The 17,145-nt window shown below is 38.9% G+C and overlaps 1 protein-coding gene across 7 annotated transcripts in view; it reads left to right on the top strand.

Annotated features, from left to right (window-relative positions):
- Positions 1-17,145, top strand: part of cabin1 (calcineurin binding protein 1) — an 86,426-nt gene that overhangs the window by 31,946 nt on the left and 37,335 nt on the right. For all 7 annotated transcript variants that reach the window (XM_066690005.1, XM_066690007.1, XM_066690003.1 and 4 more), the window contains 3 exons: positions 3,995-4,174; positions 4,338-4,717; positions 13,422-13,535. In XM_066690005.1, coding sequence (XP_066546102.1) covers positions 3,995-4,174; positions 4,338-4,717; positions 13,422-13,535 — 674 coding nt within the window. The remainder of the gene's footprint in view (positions 1-3,994; positions 4,175-4,337; positions 4,718-13,421; positions 13,536-17,145) is intronic.

Below are 17,145 nucleotides of genomic sequence, written 5' to 3'. Positions count from 1 at the left end.
TACACACTGCTCTTCAATTGCTACAAGATTAACTCATTCACATTAAAAATCTGATGTTACAAATTAATTTTAAAAATGTTATTGATTGTCTTGAAAACATATTGTGTGATGGCACTTTTTAAGGCTCCAGTGTCCCTTTCATAAAGCAGTAACAATTCAGCGCAGAAAAGAAAAACCCAAATTAAAAGATCCCAGTTGTTCGGAAAATCAGTGGTTTTCATTTCTGGTTAAATTCCTGGGTGTTAATAGAGCTTGAAGATGGTGTTTATAGTTAGTTACTTCTGCAGACTTATGCAAGAGCTGCCTGATTACCCATCAAGGTAATATTATAGCACGGGAAAGGGTTTCCTATCAGGGCATTTCAAAAATACAACTATAGAAAATTTTGATGAAAACTGCTTGTAATTTATAGGCAACTGTAAAAACAAATCCACTCATGTAGACAGTGATGGTGATGATTTTACAAGCTGCAGGCTTATCTGATGGATAGTTTGTGTACTTGCTCGAAGAAAAAAACATAATACAATTTGTGGGAGCACAGTGATTATAATCACTGTGAATTAAAACTTACATATTGCAAGTTTAATTACAACAGTTATGAAATTAAATGTCCGAAAACAGCATGTTTGTTAGTCAAACAAGTGCTGAATAATATATAGCCCTCATTTTTTTCCTCCAGTGACATATTCTTTAAACAAACACATTCCCTTTAGTATTGAGCTCAATCCCATTCGTGTGTATTGAAGTAACATTTTGGGACACTGCAGCCTTAATTAGATTAGATTAGACAGTCTAATATTATTGAAAATATAACTATCTACCATATTTACTAAACACATTTTTTAATATGGAGATTTTATATTATTATTTAAATATATTTCATGGTATCCAATTTTTTTAGATTGGAAACTTAAGAAAACTACAGTTTGTCCTTTTACAACGTAGCAGTATTCCTTTGGATTGGCAAATGTTTCTCTTAAAAATAGAACATCTATCTTGCAGCAAAATTCTCCTTAACAGGAGGGTGCCAAGTTTTTAGTAATTAGATTTCTACTAAATTTCCCTTGTGTTCCTCATAAAATAAAAAAATAAAAAAACTAATTTTCCACTCTCCTTAATTTTGCGATTGTCTGCAAAACATTTTTTTTTTGCTGAGGCTGCATTTTTTGAGAGACAGAAACATTGTGCCTGTGAGAAGGAATTCTGACGCACTGTACATCACTAGGTGGTTTGGATGCAGTTTGCAGATGCACAGACCATGGCTCGACACAGGTTTGTTTTGGTGCAAAAATGTGTGAAAGGCTGATTCGTAGCTTGAATTCCCAGATTAATGATCACTATACAATTTACTTTGGACCTTTCTCACTTTAATTAGATAACTTAGGAGTGTCAGACAGACTTCTATAGATAATGTCATTCATAATCTTGTGTAGCACCTACTATTAAAGGTTTCAAAAGGTTTTTCATTTGGTATTTTTCTATGCAATATATGCCACCATTCAGCTTTCCCCTGAAAACCTTTTCAGTTAATCTTGCAAGCTCTTGTTTGGGCATTGTGTTGTCTCTTGGGATCTAGTGTTGTATTGCCCTTGATCTGACAATGACTCCTTGATTGCTTTGTGTCCAGCCCAATGCCACTTTAGTCCTTTTACTCCTGTAATGTTATCCCCTATGCTTGTTTTTGCTGTTACCTGTTCATGTCTTTGTCTGTCTTGTAACTCAGAGCCTATGTCTGCCCATGCTTCTTTGTATACCTGCAGTCTTTGTTGCCTTCCTTTATGTTCAGGGTCTGAGTTTTTCTTCCCTACTTTAATACAGGAGGCATACTCTGGCTAAAGACTTTCCTCTGAAGGTCCAAAAGAAGTTTGCCCAGCATCTTCTAAAAGCCCCATTGCTTGGTTTTTGTGCTTCTCTTTATTTCAGACATCTGGCTTTCAGCTGATGATAGTAATCAACCCAAATACACATGCTAATAAGTTTTCTGACCTCTTGGAGCTTGAGAACATTTACTCCAGTCTCTTTGCAAAGAGAGTATTTGTCAAACAGCTCGAGTTTGCTTTAAGCTAATTTTAAGACCAAGCCGTGATGCCAGCTCCCAACCTGCAATTTCGAATTCCTCAGAGTTTGGCACAGACATAATGAAGTAGTCAGTGAGTCTTAGGTGATTGAAGTATTGTACATTCACATTGTAGATGCATTTTGTTTTCTGTAAATTTTCCAATTAAGTCAACTGCTCACTTTATTTTGCAAGTTGGAGGCCAGTTCATTAAGCCCATTTTAATGACTCAGCTAGAAAATAAAGACACTATGTTAAATAAGTATAAGAAATTGACCATTAGCAAAGTTTTATTTTCCACAGTTGTCTAGTAAGTTCAGATGACTGCAGGTCTGCATTCACTATTTAATTACAAATTGATTAAAAGCCCAGACTAAACTGAAGATCGGTCCAAAGTAAATTGATATCTATGTACTTTTAAAGGTAAAGCCCTTCAAAAGGTGGCTTTGTATTGTCTACATGTGATGTATTCTCCGTTCTGAGAGAGAACCTAAATTCCTTTAGGATAATCCTTTAGGAAAGCTTTTCCAGTCCTTCCTTGGTCTGGTACTCTAGAGTAGCCTGGGTCAAATCCAGGCTGTGCCATCTACTTTTTCCCAGAAATCCCAGTGGCTTGGCGTTCTGTGCCTGCAGAACTGGGTGGTATACATCCAGTGTACACATCAGGTGAAAAATGCTAACTTTGTATTGACATGTTAATTCCCGTTTGCAAATGTATCCTAGCTATACATTTGAACATTTCATCTGACCTCTATAGTCAAATTTATATTTGGTATATTTAGTTTTTGGAGTCAGAGTTGAGTGAGTTCTGTTTCAGATATGATCTGATCATAGTTTAATGCAACAAAAGGTCAGATTATAACCTAAATGATTCCCTGTGCTATTTTTTTTTCTACTGGGGATTTTCAAATATCTATATTTCTGAAAAGAAAACTGCTAGTTCCCCCACCTAAATCATGCATTGATCTAAAAAATAAATAATTATTTGAATGTCAATGGATCTGCCTTTAACATGGAATTTTGCTCCTTTACAAATTCTCAACCATTGGTCTGTCTTTCAACCTAAAATGTAGTTTTCTGGAAATAAAGCAAAAAAACTGTTAATATGGATTCAGGGGCTCTTAGACAGAAGAAGGCTTTATTTTCTCTTCTGGCACAGCAAGCCTGTTCAGATATCAATCTGTGTATAAGTTTGCATGAGAACATCAAATCAAACAACAAGAATAACTTGTGAGTTCTAAAATCTTTATTTATTTGAAAACAGATTGGACCTTGAAACTGGGAAATTGTACTGCTTTCCCTTCTGTTCACTTCACTCCACTCCACTCCACTCCACTTCACTACACTATCACTGATGTTTTGTACTCATGCTTGCATTGTTCTATATTGAAGGTATATTGTGATTCTACTTGTGCTGCATATCCAGTAGAGGGGTACGTTTTGAATGAAAGACTGCATTAGTTAGTTATTAGGTTTTAAATGCGTCTTGTGATATATCAGATCAGCCCCATGTCTCTTAGATATTGAAGCTTTTGATCCCTCCTGTGCTAATGTTATTCAGGAACAGGAAGACAAAAGATTGGCTTCAGAGTTCTGCTGAGGCTGCAGGTTCATCAGGATCAGGGAAAATTGTGGGACTCTTATGGTTTTCAGTCTTCTGATATTCCTTTCAGCAATCTGCACAGTGAAATTGAATAGGGAGTCTTAAATAGACAGGAGGCACCATGAGGACTCGGAACAAATCAATAAAATACTCCAGAGGAATTGGAGATGTTAGGCAAGGTGCAGAGGACCTGGGCCTAAATTCTTATCTGAGTTAAAGCAAACCCCGCCATGAGGAGAGCTCTGGTATTGTCCCAACTCAGTATTCCTTTGGGCCTGATGCTGACCTCCAGCCTGTGCTATATGATGTGCGTTTGTGTGTCTTTGTCCTGCCAGAGCGGAGCCAGGACAGTGTGGTGGTGATGCTCTCTGATTCCAACTCCGCCCAGGACCCCTTCTCTGACCCCGCCAGCTCCCAGGATAGCAGTCGCAAGTTGCTTTCTGGGAAGGGGAGCGCCTCCTCATCGGAAAACACCACACCGATGAAAGAAGGCCAGGAGAGAGTGGAGGACGGGGGTGAGTGGTTTTGTTTTATCTTTTGACAGTTGATGTGGAACCGAAGTCACAAATGGTGGTTCTGCAAAACGGCAAAAAGCTATGGGGTGCTACTTCACTGGAATCTTTTAAGGTGATGGTTAACACGTATCAAAACACATGGGTCTCGTTCGTATTGTTCCAGGTGTGCCAGAAGAGAAGAGTGAGAGAAGGGAAGCTGAGGTTCTCCAGGATGTGCTGGACACCCTATCGCTATCACTGGCGGAAATTGCGGGTCAAAAGCCTCCCACTGACCCTGCGCTGCCAGTAGTCCCGATGACCCCAACCAAGGCCCCCTCTCTGTCTAACCCCATGACCCCGACTGGAGAGGCCAGAAAGAAGCTGGAGGGTACAGGGGAGACAACGGAAGTGCCCCAGAGTCTGCCGGCGGATCATGCAGAGCAGCGGCGCGTGCTGGTGGACATGTGCACCCGAGCCCTCTTCCTCTGCCTCAGCCGCTTCCCTCAGCACTACAAGAGCCTGTACCGTCTGGCCTTCCTCTACATCAACAGCAAGACCCACCAGGTGAGTCACAGCCCCCACTCTTCTCAGCAGCGGCCCCAGCCACCATTAATGGGACAGAAGTTCTCAACAGAAAGCTTATTGTTAGGAGACCGTACAAAATCTCAACACTTATTTCAGTAAGGGGTGTTGGGGAACTGTGGAATCATCCTCAAACCACTGTCCAAACAGCTGTATCAGTGTGTGTCTCTTCCACTTAGCAACGCAAGGAAAAGCCTCATGTACGATTTTCTTTCAGAGGGCTGTCTGTAGTGGATATTTCAGAAATACTGGACTTGAGTGAGTGTTATCTTGAGAATAGCTGAAGGTGAAGGTGCAGGAGAAGATCCCAGTCATATTCTTGTTTTTGATAATGTTAACAGACTGAATACAAAGCATGAGTGCAGTGTACAAAACTTGCATGTTAGAAATTTTCAGCATCAAAAACCAAACAAATATATACTCTTCTTTTGACTCATCGAGCTTAAGAAACCTTTCTTTGCTGTATAATAAGCCCGAATCTTAGGCAGCTGAATGTAATTTGGTGGTGGTTGTGCTAACGACACATGCGTGGGTGTCTAATCTGCCTTTACATGTTGCTCTCTCTGAGCTTGGCGTGAGGAAACTTCACTGCATTGCCGAAGCCGGCGCTTATACTTTCACATAACGGACCTTGTTAAGGAAAGCTGAGGCATGCGACACTCGTTACAAATCATGATTGTGTGATAATGATGCAAGACTGAGGATGTAGCTCGGATTCCTGTTTTTGCCCCCATTGCTTACAGCTGTGCATTATGTAGGTACTGTACGTCTCTCCTTTTCTTCACAATTTCAGCATGTTGACCTTTTTACAATACGAAAAGCCTTATGCGCAGCTCAAAACATAGATGTGTAACTGTAGAAGATGACTAGCTGAAATCATCTGCTGTCCAAGAAGTCTTTAGATGAATAATGGAACATACTTGTGGATGCTGATTGATTTAAGGGGTAAGAACTTTGTAAATTTATACTGTTTTGAATCTGATGGAAATGAAAATGTGGATTTTTTTTTAATAATCTTCACCTGAATCATTGGATTTATTGTGGAGGTGTTTAAAGTTATGGATGAGGTGATTTGTTTGATACATCTACTTATCAAAGATAGAGGTTTAGACACCTGTATAAAACTATAGAACAGTGGGATCAATTACTTTCTCATTATCTGCTGCAACATGCCAGCTGGTGCATACAGTACACCTATTGTTTATGTCTGTCCCCTCAGGCAGTGTAGTTAATAATTAAGTTTGTTTGTTCTGATAAACAAGTTTGTTTGCATGTTAATGCAGTGTTTGTTTGCACTGTTCCTGTGCTGTAAACCAGTGTTAATATGTAATTCTGAAAGTTTTTTTTTCCTTCTTCAGCTGTAGTCTGCATTTGTTTTTTCTTTTCTTTCCCTGCTTAAAGTAATGAAATAATGTGCATACAATGTGCTGTAATGTTTCTTGAGAAAATATTTTATTTTACAATTTCATGCGTGACTTAGAAGCATATTGCTCGGCTGTTTTCTATTTCCTCGATTTAAGCGACCCCTAGTTAAAGTACTACTCAGGACTGTGAAGGCGGTGGAAGGCCTGTCCCTGTATGAGGAGTGTCTGGATTGTTGCTCTGTCTAATTACATTGATCCCACCTAAAAGCTTCCCTGCCTTCCACCACCAAGTGTGTCTCATCAGCCCTGTGTGCCACAATGCAGGCCTGCCAGCACCAGCAGGGTTCAAAGGTCACTACCTGGTGTCTGCTTCTTGTTGGAGAGGAATGGAGGAAGACATGTCTGGGACAAAACAATGAATACCTTAGAAATTGCTAAAGCCAGACAGCTGCCAGCCAGGACCAGTGGGTGATTTCTAGTAAAGGAGCAGCAAACTCAGCATATGTTAATAGAGGAAACGTTTGCACTGAGTTTGCTTCTAAATTAATTCTCCCTGGAAGACATTTTCTATTTCATTGATGACTCTTCTTCAGACTTAAACCTGTTCTGCACCATCTTAATGAAGGTAGTTTTTACTGGGTATATTCTGTGCTACTTGTTTTGTAAGGTAACTTTATAGTTATAACAAATTTGCATGCTTTTTGTTATTTTTATTAATCAAATTATTTTGATCACCACCACCATTGAAATCAAAATTGGCAGGTTTTCTATCTTTTATTAAGCAAGGCCATTTGTAAATTTCAATACCATTGGTATCATTTAGTATAAAGTATCAATCACTTTAAAAAATAATTTCTATTCTTGCTTTGGTTTCACGATTTTGCATGCAGAGCCAGTTTGAACCCCCTTTATTAGCTGTTCATGGGGTTTTAATCGGCTTCTAATAATGGATTAATGAAATAATTGTAATATTTCTGGTATTTCTGAAAGTGATTGAAATAGCAGTAATGAAACTATTTAACAAAGGCAAGCCTCGCTGTATATCATCTCTCTTAGGCTTTGTTATTCCTAGATGAAAAGGAAATTGCCTTTATTCCATCAGACATCAAGTATATTACAGTATCCATTACAATCTATTACAGGGAAATTCAACAATTAGGTGCTAATTCTGTAAAGTGTTAAACTCTTATACAACTGAAGTGGGATAACAGAGCTTTGAAATTTGTCCTGTTACTACAAATCATCTCAGACATGTACTGTGTGTGTGTGTGTGCACTAATTACTTTTTACTTTTTTTATTCCATTCCGTTGCATTACGAAAGTCTTCTCACAAGTGTTTTCAAAGAGCAACACATCTGCTTTAGCCACAAGGTATCTAAACACTTTTCATCAGCACTGTGTTTCTAGGAAATGTTGAGCAGTTTAAAAGCAATATACAAGTCTCGCATTGAGAACAATTTAAGTGTTTTGTTCTTGTTGAGTGTGTCACTACCTACAGAAGCATTCAGATGGTAGCAGTACATTTCTCAGTTTCAAGACTCTCATGTTTGATAATGTGGAAATCGTTAGTGTGTAAGAATTAGATGTTCTCTTTTGGCGTATGTGTTTCGCATTGTGAAATTGTGAAGTACATTTTTATAAGTTTCTGGAAGCAAGCTGATTGTGTGCTGAAAGGAAAAGAAAAAAAAAAAGAATAAGAATAATGTGTAAAAAAACATCTAATTTGGAGACACTGATATACAAACTGAAAATGAAGCCAACACATGACAAGTGACATTTACTGCAAAAGTATGAGCATCTGTGTTTTTGGTTATTACATTTGTAAGTTTACGTTGAAAAGAGTGGTGTAGATGCCTAAGTTTGACCAGGATAAGGAATTGTGTTGCTTATGCTTTTATTTTCACAGCCACTAACATTTATATACTCTGTGAACCACTGACTTCCATTAGTTTTTTGTCAGTTTTGTAAGTGTTGTAATGAGATAATGAGAACTAATTGTCCATTAGATGTATCACAATTGTTGGTTTTTCTTTTCTGGTGCAATCTTAAAACGATCTGACGTATCTGAAAGTGCTGGCTCTTCAGGTTATTTTGACCTCTGTCTAGCTGATGAAAGGTTTTGGAAATAACATCAACTGAGTCACTGGATTCCAGTAAACCATGTATTAGCATAGCGGTTATCAGAACTTTATTTTAGAATATGCTTTAGTCAGGGTAGCGCGTTTAAAAACAAAAAAAATCACCTTTCTGATCATTTGAAAAATGAATCGATCATTTTTATTCCATTTTTTTACATTTTAAAATACTGATTATTTTTTTTATTTCAGATCTGGAATGTTCCTAAGCCAGGGTATAACAATACATTTTTGTGTAATCATACTGGATCATACTGGACCCTGCACCTGAGGCTGTGTATGAGATTTTTAATGTTGCATGATAATGGCTTTGATTGGATTAAAAAAATATGTATTATTTTACATTGTCTGTTAATAGTATCATCAAAATGACTGCAGTTGAGTTAGAAGTGTACATCTGAAACAAAGACCGTTTTGTGTGTATGTAACCTGTAGGCAGGTATCTGGAGTTATTTGTAGTGATCTCGCCTCTCTCTCATTAGGTGTGTCTGTCACACACTTGCAATTACTGTGCTGTAGCTTTGATCAGTTTCTTGGGAAAAGAAAGAGGTGTATTAAAGAATATGGCACAATTTCTGTGTCTGAGTCACTGAAAACCATTTACAACAAATAGATTGGAATGCTTTTTGCTATGATTGTGACAGGACTGTTTCTCCAGGAAGGAGAAAAACAAACAAACAAACAAACAAGCAAGCAGACCAACTGATGATTGTGGAAAGATGCAGTCGAGCAATCTCATGGCTGTACAATACCTTTCAAATCAGGCATCATCTTAAATGTTGGTGCTTCATTGCAGTGGTAGAAACTGTTACTAACCCCTGATCCTTTTGGATAAACCTTGAAAATGCACCTCAATCAGAGCCTCCCACCCCCTCCTCTCTGACAACTTTGTCTTCAGAGGGTAGGGAGGACTCTGTTGGCACAGCTAGGAGGATGTAGTCTGGTTTCATCACAGCAGAGAAGATGTTTATTTTCCTCACAGCTGGTAGAGAGGTTTTATTTGATCACTAGGTTGTAAATTGAGCTTGTTTTGATTTTATTTTTACCATTGTAGATGAAGATTATGTTGCCCTTTGCTGCACACCACACTTGGCTTGGGCACCTTATTAAAAGGGTTGGGTGAGAGCACAGGATTCTGAGAGACAACAGGGGATTGTCTTGTGGGTCTACAAAGCCAAAAGAAACTGCCCATTTCAGCTTCAGAAGAGCTGTTCTGTAGCAGTCAAAGCTGTTGGAACTAAAAGGAGTGGGTTTATACCGTGATTGAAACACAGGAGGGGGGGGGGGGGGGGTGAAAAAAAAAAACTACCTGCGTAAAAGAGGCTGCTCTGTTTATCTTATAACAAAATCCTCTTTCCGAGCAACTAATGTAAACTCGACTATCCTTGATAATACCAGCCTGCTGGCAGGGTGGTTCACACCAAGGGCCGTGGATTAGTGAGTTGATTTAAAGGCAGATGTGAAAAGCAAGCCTGGATTTTATCAGAATTACAGGCCAGCTCCAACCAGGCTCTTTCCTGATGGCCCTGCTCCGTGGCTCCAGCTTTCTGGGGCTTTCTTGCTCTCTGCACTCCAACACCTTTTTAATTTCTTCACAACGCTGAGTCACAAAATCAACTGTTTAATGGGGAAAAGCCAACACATTCAAACCTGAGAAAGCTAAACGACTGCCCAAGCTGTGTGTTAATTGCAGTGAGTGTGGAGAACTGACTACCAGATTTTCACTTATGCGTGATTGAGCCCTGTATGTAGATTGGATAGATAGATGTTTGTATGCAGATTATACATACTGAGAGCGAATTAAATATATCTATCTAAGGACAAGAAGTGAATGGTTTACCCTGGACCTGTAGGGGTTCAATTACAGATATGAGATCTTGTAAGCCATTATTTTTAATGATATTGATATAATCCTATTTGATCTGTTCAGTCCATAATTCAGTACTTTATTCTAGTCCAACAACAACAGTTTTAATCTGGGACAAGTGCTGCATTTTGTGGAAAATAGTCTTCAATTTCTTATAAAAGTTATAATGCTGGGAATATTAATCTAAAGAGTGTCTTTAATGATGTCCTTTTAACCCTTATCAGGCAGGCAAATATATCAGACAATTAAACCAAATTCAGCAGGGGTGTATAAGAGCTGTCTGAAGCACCCTAACATGATACTACAGACAATGAGACGGGAAGCCTTCTGGCCACAACCCTCTTCCTGATGACATCACTTTGGCACCATGTGCAGGCTCTGGGGCGGCTCCACGCCTCAACACACCTGCCATGTCTGGAAGCTGGCAATTTTCACTCCTGCTGAGTAGCAGCGTGAAAGTGAAGACTAACTAGAGTGCAACACACTGTCGGGTTTGCTGGAACCAGACGTGCTTTGTCAGAGTTGCTTGGCCACTTTTTTGGGGTAGGTCGGGTAACTGCGGGGCTTACAAAATATTTTTAAAAGGCAGACAATTCTCCCTGTGATACAGTATCTCTGCTCTTTTACCCTGTGGTAGATTATCCTGAGAACAAATGGTCAGAGAGCACTGCACTGAATGTTGTACCATTTCAGTTGTGCATAATCTAGATTCAGAAGGGGCAATCATACACTAACAGTAACACATGAAGGTGTCCGGGTTGGTCTGTGTAGCCTTATTTTCTTGAGTGGCATTAAATGTGTATAAATGTGTCCTGAAAATAGCAGGTAGAAGGCAAGGGGAATGCACAATTTGCATACTGTTTTTCTGTGGAATGTAAATAAGGCACATTCTGATGTAGGGGATTCTCTGTGGACATTATGTAGCCAAAATAAGCATTCTATCAATCTGCTGTAAACATCTACTGGCTCTGGGCACCTCTGATGCAAAGTTTGTTGACACCTCTTAATGGAACCCTTGATGGAGCTTCTCTTTCCCCCCCCCTGCAAAGTGAAAATGTACAAGGCAGCATAGACAGTATCCTATTCTAGTATTGCTACGATGAGCTACTAACTACGCAGAAGCCATTCCAGGTGATTGTAGACCGGTGCGGTACTATTGAAACATTGAAGAGATGGAAAAGTACCTCGTATTTGTCTAATTTGAGGAAAGCAGAGTAGTCTCTCAGCCATCTGAAAGTGATTACGTGAAACCCCTGAACTGTACAGCACTGACAGAAAGAACATTTCCATAGCAGTTCCCTTAGTTTATTATAAGGGACCCTTGATTGATCAGTCTCCGTGAAGCTCATCTCATTCAGCTTTCTTTGTGGCCTTTAATGAATACAGAGCTCTGGGTTTCAGTTTCCTTCACAGGCTTATACAGTATGTTCTTGACAAGATGGGTATGGCATAGAAGATAAAATCAAAAAGCATGAAACTTGATGTACTTGTCAAGAATATCCACCTGTCTTTAACTGAATGTATCTTGGGACATCCGTCTTTAAATTCCCCTTCTTGTTGCAAAGCCTCTTCTTCATATTTGCTTACACAGTAGATATGAAAGATGTGCATTTATTGCTGCTGTACATTTCCTTTGACCCCGCTGCTCTCCTGACAAAACTAAAGAAATAAATGGGTATACATTTTATTTAATTCCAGTGTGGGTGGGTGCAAAAAGCATATTAAGTGGTTCTGTGATGTGGCTGGATTATTTTAATGCTCTTTTAGCTGCACTTTTGAAAAAAAACACCTAGCCAACTCAGATTTGTTCAGCCCTCACCCATATTAAGATTTGATATTGTGTAACCCCAGTTCTCTCAAGTCTCCACTGATGCCCTTTTAATCCTAGAATAGAGCATAAAGACCATCTTGCTTGCATTTGAGGCCTTGGACGCAGATCACCTTATCAGTCTGATTATGTGCAGTGTTATGTTCCCTGACATTGACCTTTAGTGTACCTCCATCTAGTAGGGCTACTTTTTTGCTGCAACACTGGAACTCCCTAGAGATATCCCATTGTAGAGAATTTCTCCATTGCCTTTGTTGAGAAATCAAATCGGATTCAGAACTTTTCTCAATGTGGTTGTTGAGAGATTAATCCATGTCAGCACCTCAAGCTTTTTAATTAAATGATCACTCATCTAATAAGGTATTGGGGGAGATGGAGAAACCACATCAGCACCGCTTGTGATGTTGCTCGTTAGGCATTGGATACGTTGTGCCCAGACACAGCAGGTAGCTTGAAGGAGTGGCAGCCTGGATTTCACTCTCACCTGGCTGACCTAGAAGAGAACAATTAAGTGCAGCTTTCTGAAGTGCTGTAATTATAGTATGTATCGAAAATATTGCAGCTTCTGGAAAGCCTTGATTAAATACAGCTAAGAAGGGAGGAATTGGCATACACTTTTGATTTATAATACAGTTTCTCAGCCTTCTCAATTGAAAATGCTCAAACTAAGTATCCCCTCTCTTCTTTCCAGTCTCCAAATTCGTATATTGTGGGTGTTGTATTGCACAGCTTGACCAGCTTGGCATTTCCCATTCTGTTTTGGTACATTTAGTCTGAATCAGCATTTTTATGCTGTTTGCAGTTTTCTTTTTTGCATTTCTGTCAAGCTCATCCTGAGAGTTGGGACTGACTAGAACAACACAATTTCAAAACCTTATGTTCTGATTTCAGTACTATGGGTTTAGTGTGATTCTCTTTGGGGTTTTGAATGTTTCAAGACATCATTCACTTCCAAATCATCTTCCTAAGTGTATTTCATGAGGCAGTCCAAATAAATGACAATAATATTGGTAGTTGATCTAGTGATGGTCTTTTTGTGCATTCAAAGCCATGTTTCATCATCAACTTTCTTTTGGATACCATGTTAGAATTAGTAGTTTATGAACTGGACAACCTCATGTGCATTTCTAAGAGATGTTCTACTGTTTTACCCAGTTGGGCCATACTGACATTCAGATGAATAGAGGTTGTGATTTTTTTTTCTTGTGTGTTCATATTTTACTATACTGATTTATGTTCAACTGAAAACGCTTACATGTGGTCTCTTCTAAACACGGTTTAATGCATACTTCAGTGTAAGTCATGCAGTTGCATCACCAGTGACCTTTCAATTCTTGGTACTTCTCAATTCTTCACAGGTGAGCAGATGAGTTTTCCAGTCAGTGTTACTATAGCTTTAACCAACCTCTCTCTTTCCAGGCGATAAGCAACCCACCACCCCCATGGGTCTTTCTGCACACACTAACTCTGATTATATTTTGTGTTTCCACAGAACCTGCAGTGGGCCCGAGACGTGTTGCTAGGAAGCAGTGTCCCATGGCAACAGCTGAAGCACATGCCAGCGCAAGGACTTTTCTGCGAGAGGAATAAGACTAATTTGTTCAATGTAAGTGAAACTGTTAACCAAGCCTACACTACTGCTTGGTGTCTTAACTCAACAGCCACCTAGTATCTGCCATTACAGCAGTAGGAACGCATGGTATGCTCGGCAGGCATGGAGACTCCATCCTAGACTCCTTGCTGAAATCTTTACCCACAATCCTGCTACTACATTACTTCAGCTGGCTGTCATTTTCATATTTAGTGAAAGATTGATAAGCCTGTCTCATCATCTACTTCCTGATCTCAATGAATGTCATTGCACCCCATGAAGATTTTCCTGATGCAAATTTTGTTATTGATTTTTTTTTTTTTTTATGCGAATGATTTTGAATAGTCATACCTCTCTGTGTATTTGTCATTTGTTCTTTCCATCTAAAGAGACTTTTAGTCACTTAGCTTGTTTCGTAACAGTAGCAGAGTTACTAGTTGACAGATGCATTGTTATCGAGTGTGATTATTCTTCCAAGTTGTATTCAGTGAACAGCATGAAGTCTAAGCATTTGCACCTGTTGTTTTTAAAATTGCAGATTGGGTTTTGGATGCTGTGCGTTGCTTTGGAGACCCTGCTGAAATTACTTGCAGTGGCACCGGGGCTTGCTTGCTTTCCCAGTGTTTTATCTATATATGGTTTACATAGAATTAAATGGGTGACTAAAAAGCTGAAAAATGTACTCATCTTATCTGAAAGCTAAAACTGCCAGTCCACCAGGCTGCTGGTGATGGATATTGCAGTGCAACCTGTGCTTTGTGTAAACTAGCTATGATAGGTTTTTTTTGTTTTTGTTTTTTCCCCAGTTTAATGGAATTAAAGTGGAGACCACCGTTAACCTCTCAGCTCCTTGGTTGTATATGACTCCTGTTTTAAAATATGGATGATTGGAACACACACTATAGCATTGGATGAGATGTCATTATTCAGACCAGGATTGTAGGTGGCATCCAGTGACCCCTGTATATAAAGTCTGTGGGAGTCCAGTTTAATTCAGTTGCCGTGAGTCCTCCAGGGCCTGTATAGTGTGCTTTTCTCAGGCCTAAGGGCAAGAGCTTCAGCCAGGCCTAGACATTATTTTTTTTGGACCAAAGCATGCACTGGTTCAACCTGCCTGTGTGACTATAAACAACTCTTATATTCATATAAAAATAATTAACTTGGGATTAATGGCTGCTCTTCAGTATCTATGTATGGCCAGAGTGTTGTCCTCAAGGACAGCAGGGTAGACAAATTGATGAGTCAGACACCGGAAGAAAAGATCTTTGTCATCACGGCCACCTTTGCAGGTAATTCACTGTTGCTATTTAATAGAAACCCCTTCATGCAGTGATTATAGGATAACTGAGAAAACCCTTCCTTCATGACGGGAATGTTTATTGTAAAACTCAGCTCATGCGTGAAAGAGAAACTGCTCCTGATAAGGGAAAGAAAGTACAAATGAAGGCGGCTACAGGGCTGTTTAAAGAGCAGCATGCTGGGTGCCTGGTAGTGGCTGGCAATATTTACGACAGACACTTTGTTGCTGATTAACATTTCATATGCCTGTCTGCATGAAATTCTTCTGAGTGAAGCGTGATCGTTTGTGGATTTCACGCATTGCTGAGAGCATAAGGAGTGGTGTGAGGTGAACCTTAGTCGGATACGATGATGCCATTTTTCTCCACGTCCCTTTCTCTTTCTGGGAAAATGGCACAGTTTGCATGACTGTGAGAGATGTGGAGGTCCCAGGAGAAAAGAAAATCTGTCCATGGAAACGCAACAACATCAAGGGTGATTTTTTGTGTGATTCCACCAGCAGGTCTCGGTTTGCAACAGAACATGTATGGAAATCCTACCACTCTAGATTTGCATGAGCACAATTAACAGAGTGATCAGGTCATGTCTTTGTGGATGATTTAATACGAAAACAATTATACTAGATTGCAATATGTTGAAATGAATGAGTGTTTGGACTAAGGTAGCCTTCAAAGATCCCGACAGAAATGACAACACTGATTCAGCTTTTTTGACATGGTGCTGACAAAAAAAACAACCACTTGGTTGGGAGGGAAACCACCTTAATTGGTTTTCCAGATGAAGGGTGTGGTTCTAGGGAAACTGCCTATATGAAGTGTCCTGTAAATCAATCATTTGAAGTCAGTAAGCAGCTGTCTTCTCACTGTAAATATAGGTCAGGGTGCCCTACTTTTAGCCAGCCTGCCTCTTTTGATTGGCTGGGGTGTTTTTTTTAACCCAATTTCAACTTGTCTGATTTCAAGTTTAATGTGTTTTTACTAGTGATAAAATGAATGATCTGTTGCATTATTTATTTTCTGGTTGTTGTTTTTGATTTGTTTTATTTATTTATTTTTATGATTTTTCATAAAACAAGGCTTCAGAAAACCATGTAAATTATGTTTGTGGTTGCACTTCAACTGAAAATGTTTTCATTTGTCTTTTTTTTTCCCTTTCTTTTTTAGATCAGTTAGCAAGTTCCTAATTCAGCATTCACACTTTTCTTTCTCATTATAAATATTTTAAATGTATGTAGTATTCCATGGTTAGAAGGCTGACACAAACTATAATTTAAAATGTATTTGTGGTTGATACCAAGGAAAATGCTGGGAATCATGATGTATTTTCAACATCTTGTTTTGGTTCCAGTTAAAAGAAGCCTTTTATATTGTCACGTTCCCTTAGGGTAGCTGTATAACTTCACCATTCAAACTGACAGAAGCATACTATAAATCTGCATTAAATATTGTTATTGTCTACACAGTTCAAGGTTAGGTGCTTTGTTTTAAACCGGGACAAATACATCTAAATTTTACTTGTCACATATGAAAGATATCACCATTAGACAACTGAAAATATTGGCATATTTTATAAATATAATATATTTTCCAGCCAAGTTAATTTAATAAATTGTTCAGATTGTTATATAGTATTCATTATACATAATCAAAGAAAATCTGATTTCACAATTCTATGCCACGAAATGAACTTGTCTTAATTTCAGTTGCATGCTGGGACTTTATTTTGTTTGTTTCATATTACAAAGATTAGTGCTGCCTATGTGTCTCACACTATTGTCTCAAGGATTTCATAGTTGTGTAAATTGTTCTTGGCACTGACACTAGAATATAAAAAATATATCTGGAATTTATAGCTGGCATATACGAGCATAAATCAGATTATACAAGAGCACCTTTAACCTTGTCATGTTAGCGCCTGAATGATAAGATGCGCATTCTGTGTTGAGAGCAGTCTAAACCACATCCCTCACCTAAAATAGCAGACTCTTTGGTCTCTTCTGCACTCATGAATGCAACTCTGTGATTAAGCAAGGTGCCTTGTTTTTTTTTTGAGTGTTCACAAAGCTATATAAATGCGCATATGAACAAACATATGTGCACTCCTACACAAACTTGCACTTTCCTGTGCTGTTCCCAGGCAGATAGATGTCACACTTGCAAACAAGATCTTACCCACCTTCAAGGAGATCATTTGTGCCCATGGTTTGAAAAAAAACTGAGCTATTACTTGAACTATGATTTTAGTTAAATTTCTAAGGCATGAGTGATTAATTGAGAATTGATATTTACCTGGCTACTTTAGCTTTTGTCTGGCAGTATGATTAGGT

The sequence above is a fragment of the Amia ocellicauda genome, chromosome 17 (assembly GCF_036373705.1).
Source record: "Amia ocellicauda isolate fAmiCal2 chromosome 17, fAmiCal2.hap1, whole genome shotgun sequence".
In the NCBI taxonomy this organism is placed as follows: domain Eukaryota; kingdom Metazoa; phylum Chordata; class Actinopteri; order Amiiformes; family Amiidae; genus Amia; species Amia ocellicauda.
The sequence above is the reverse complement of the archived record's forward strand: the minus strand, read 5'-3'. Positions and strand labels throughout refer to the sequence as shown.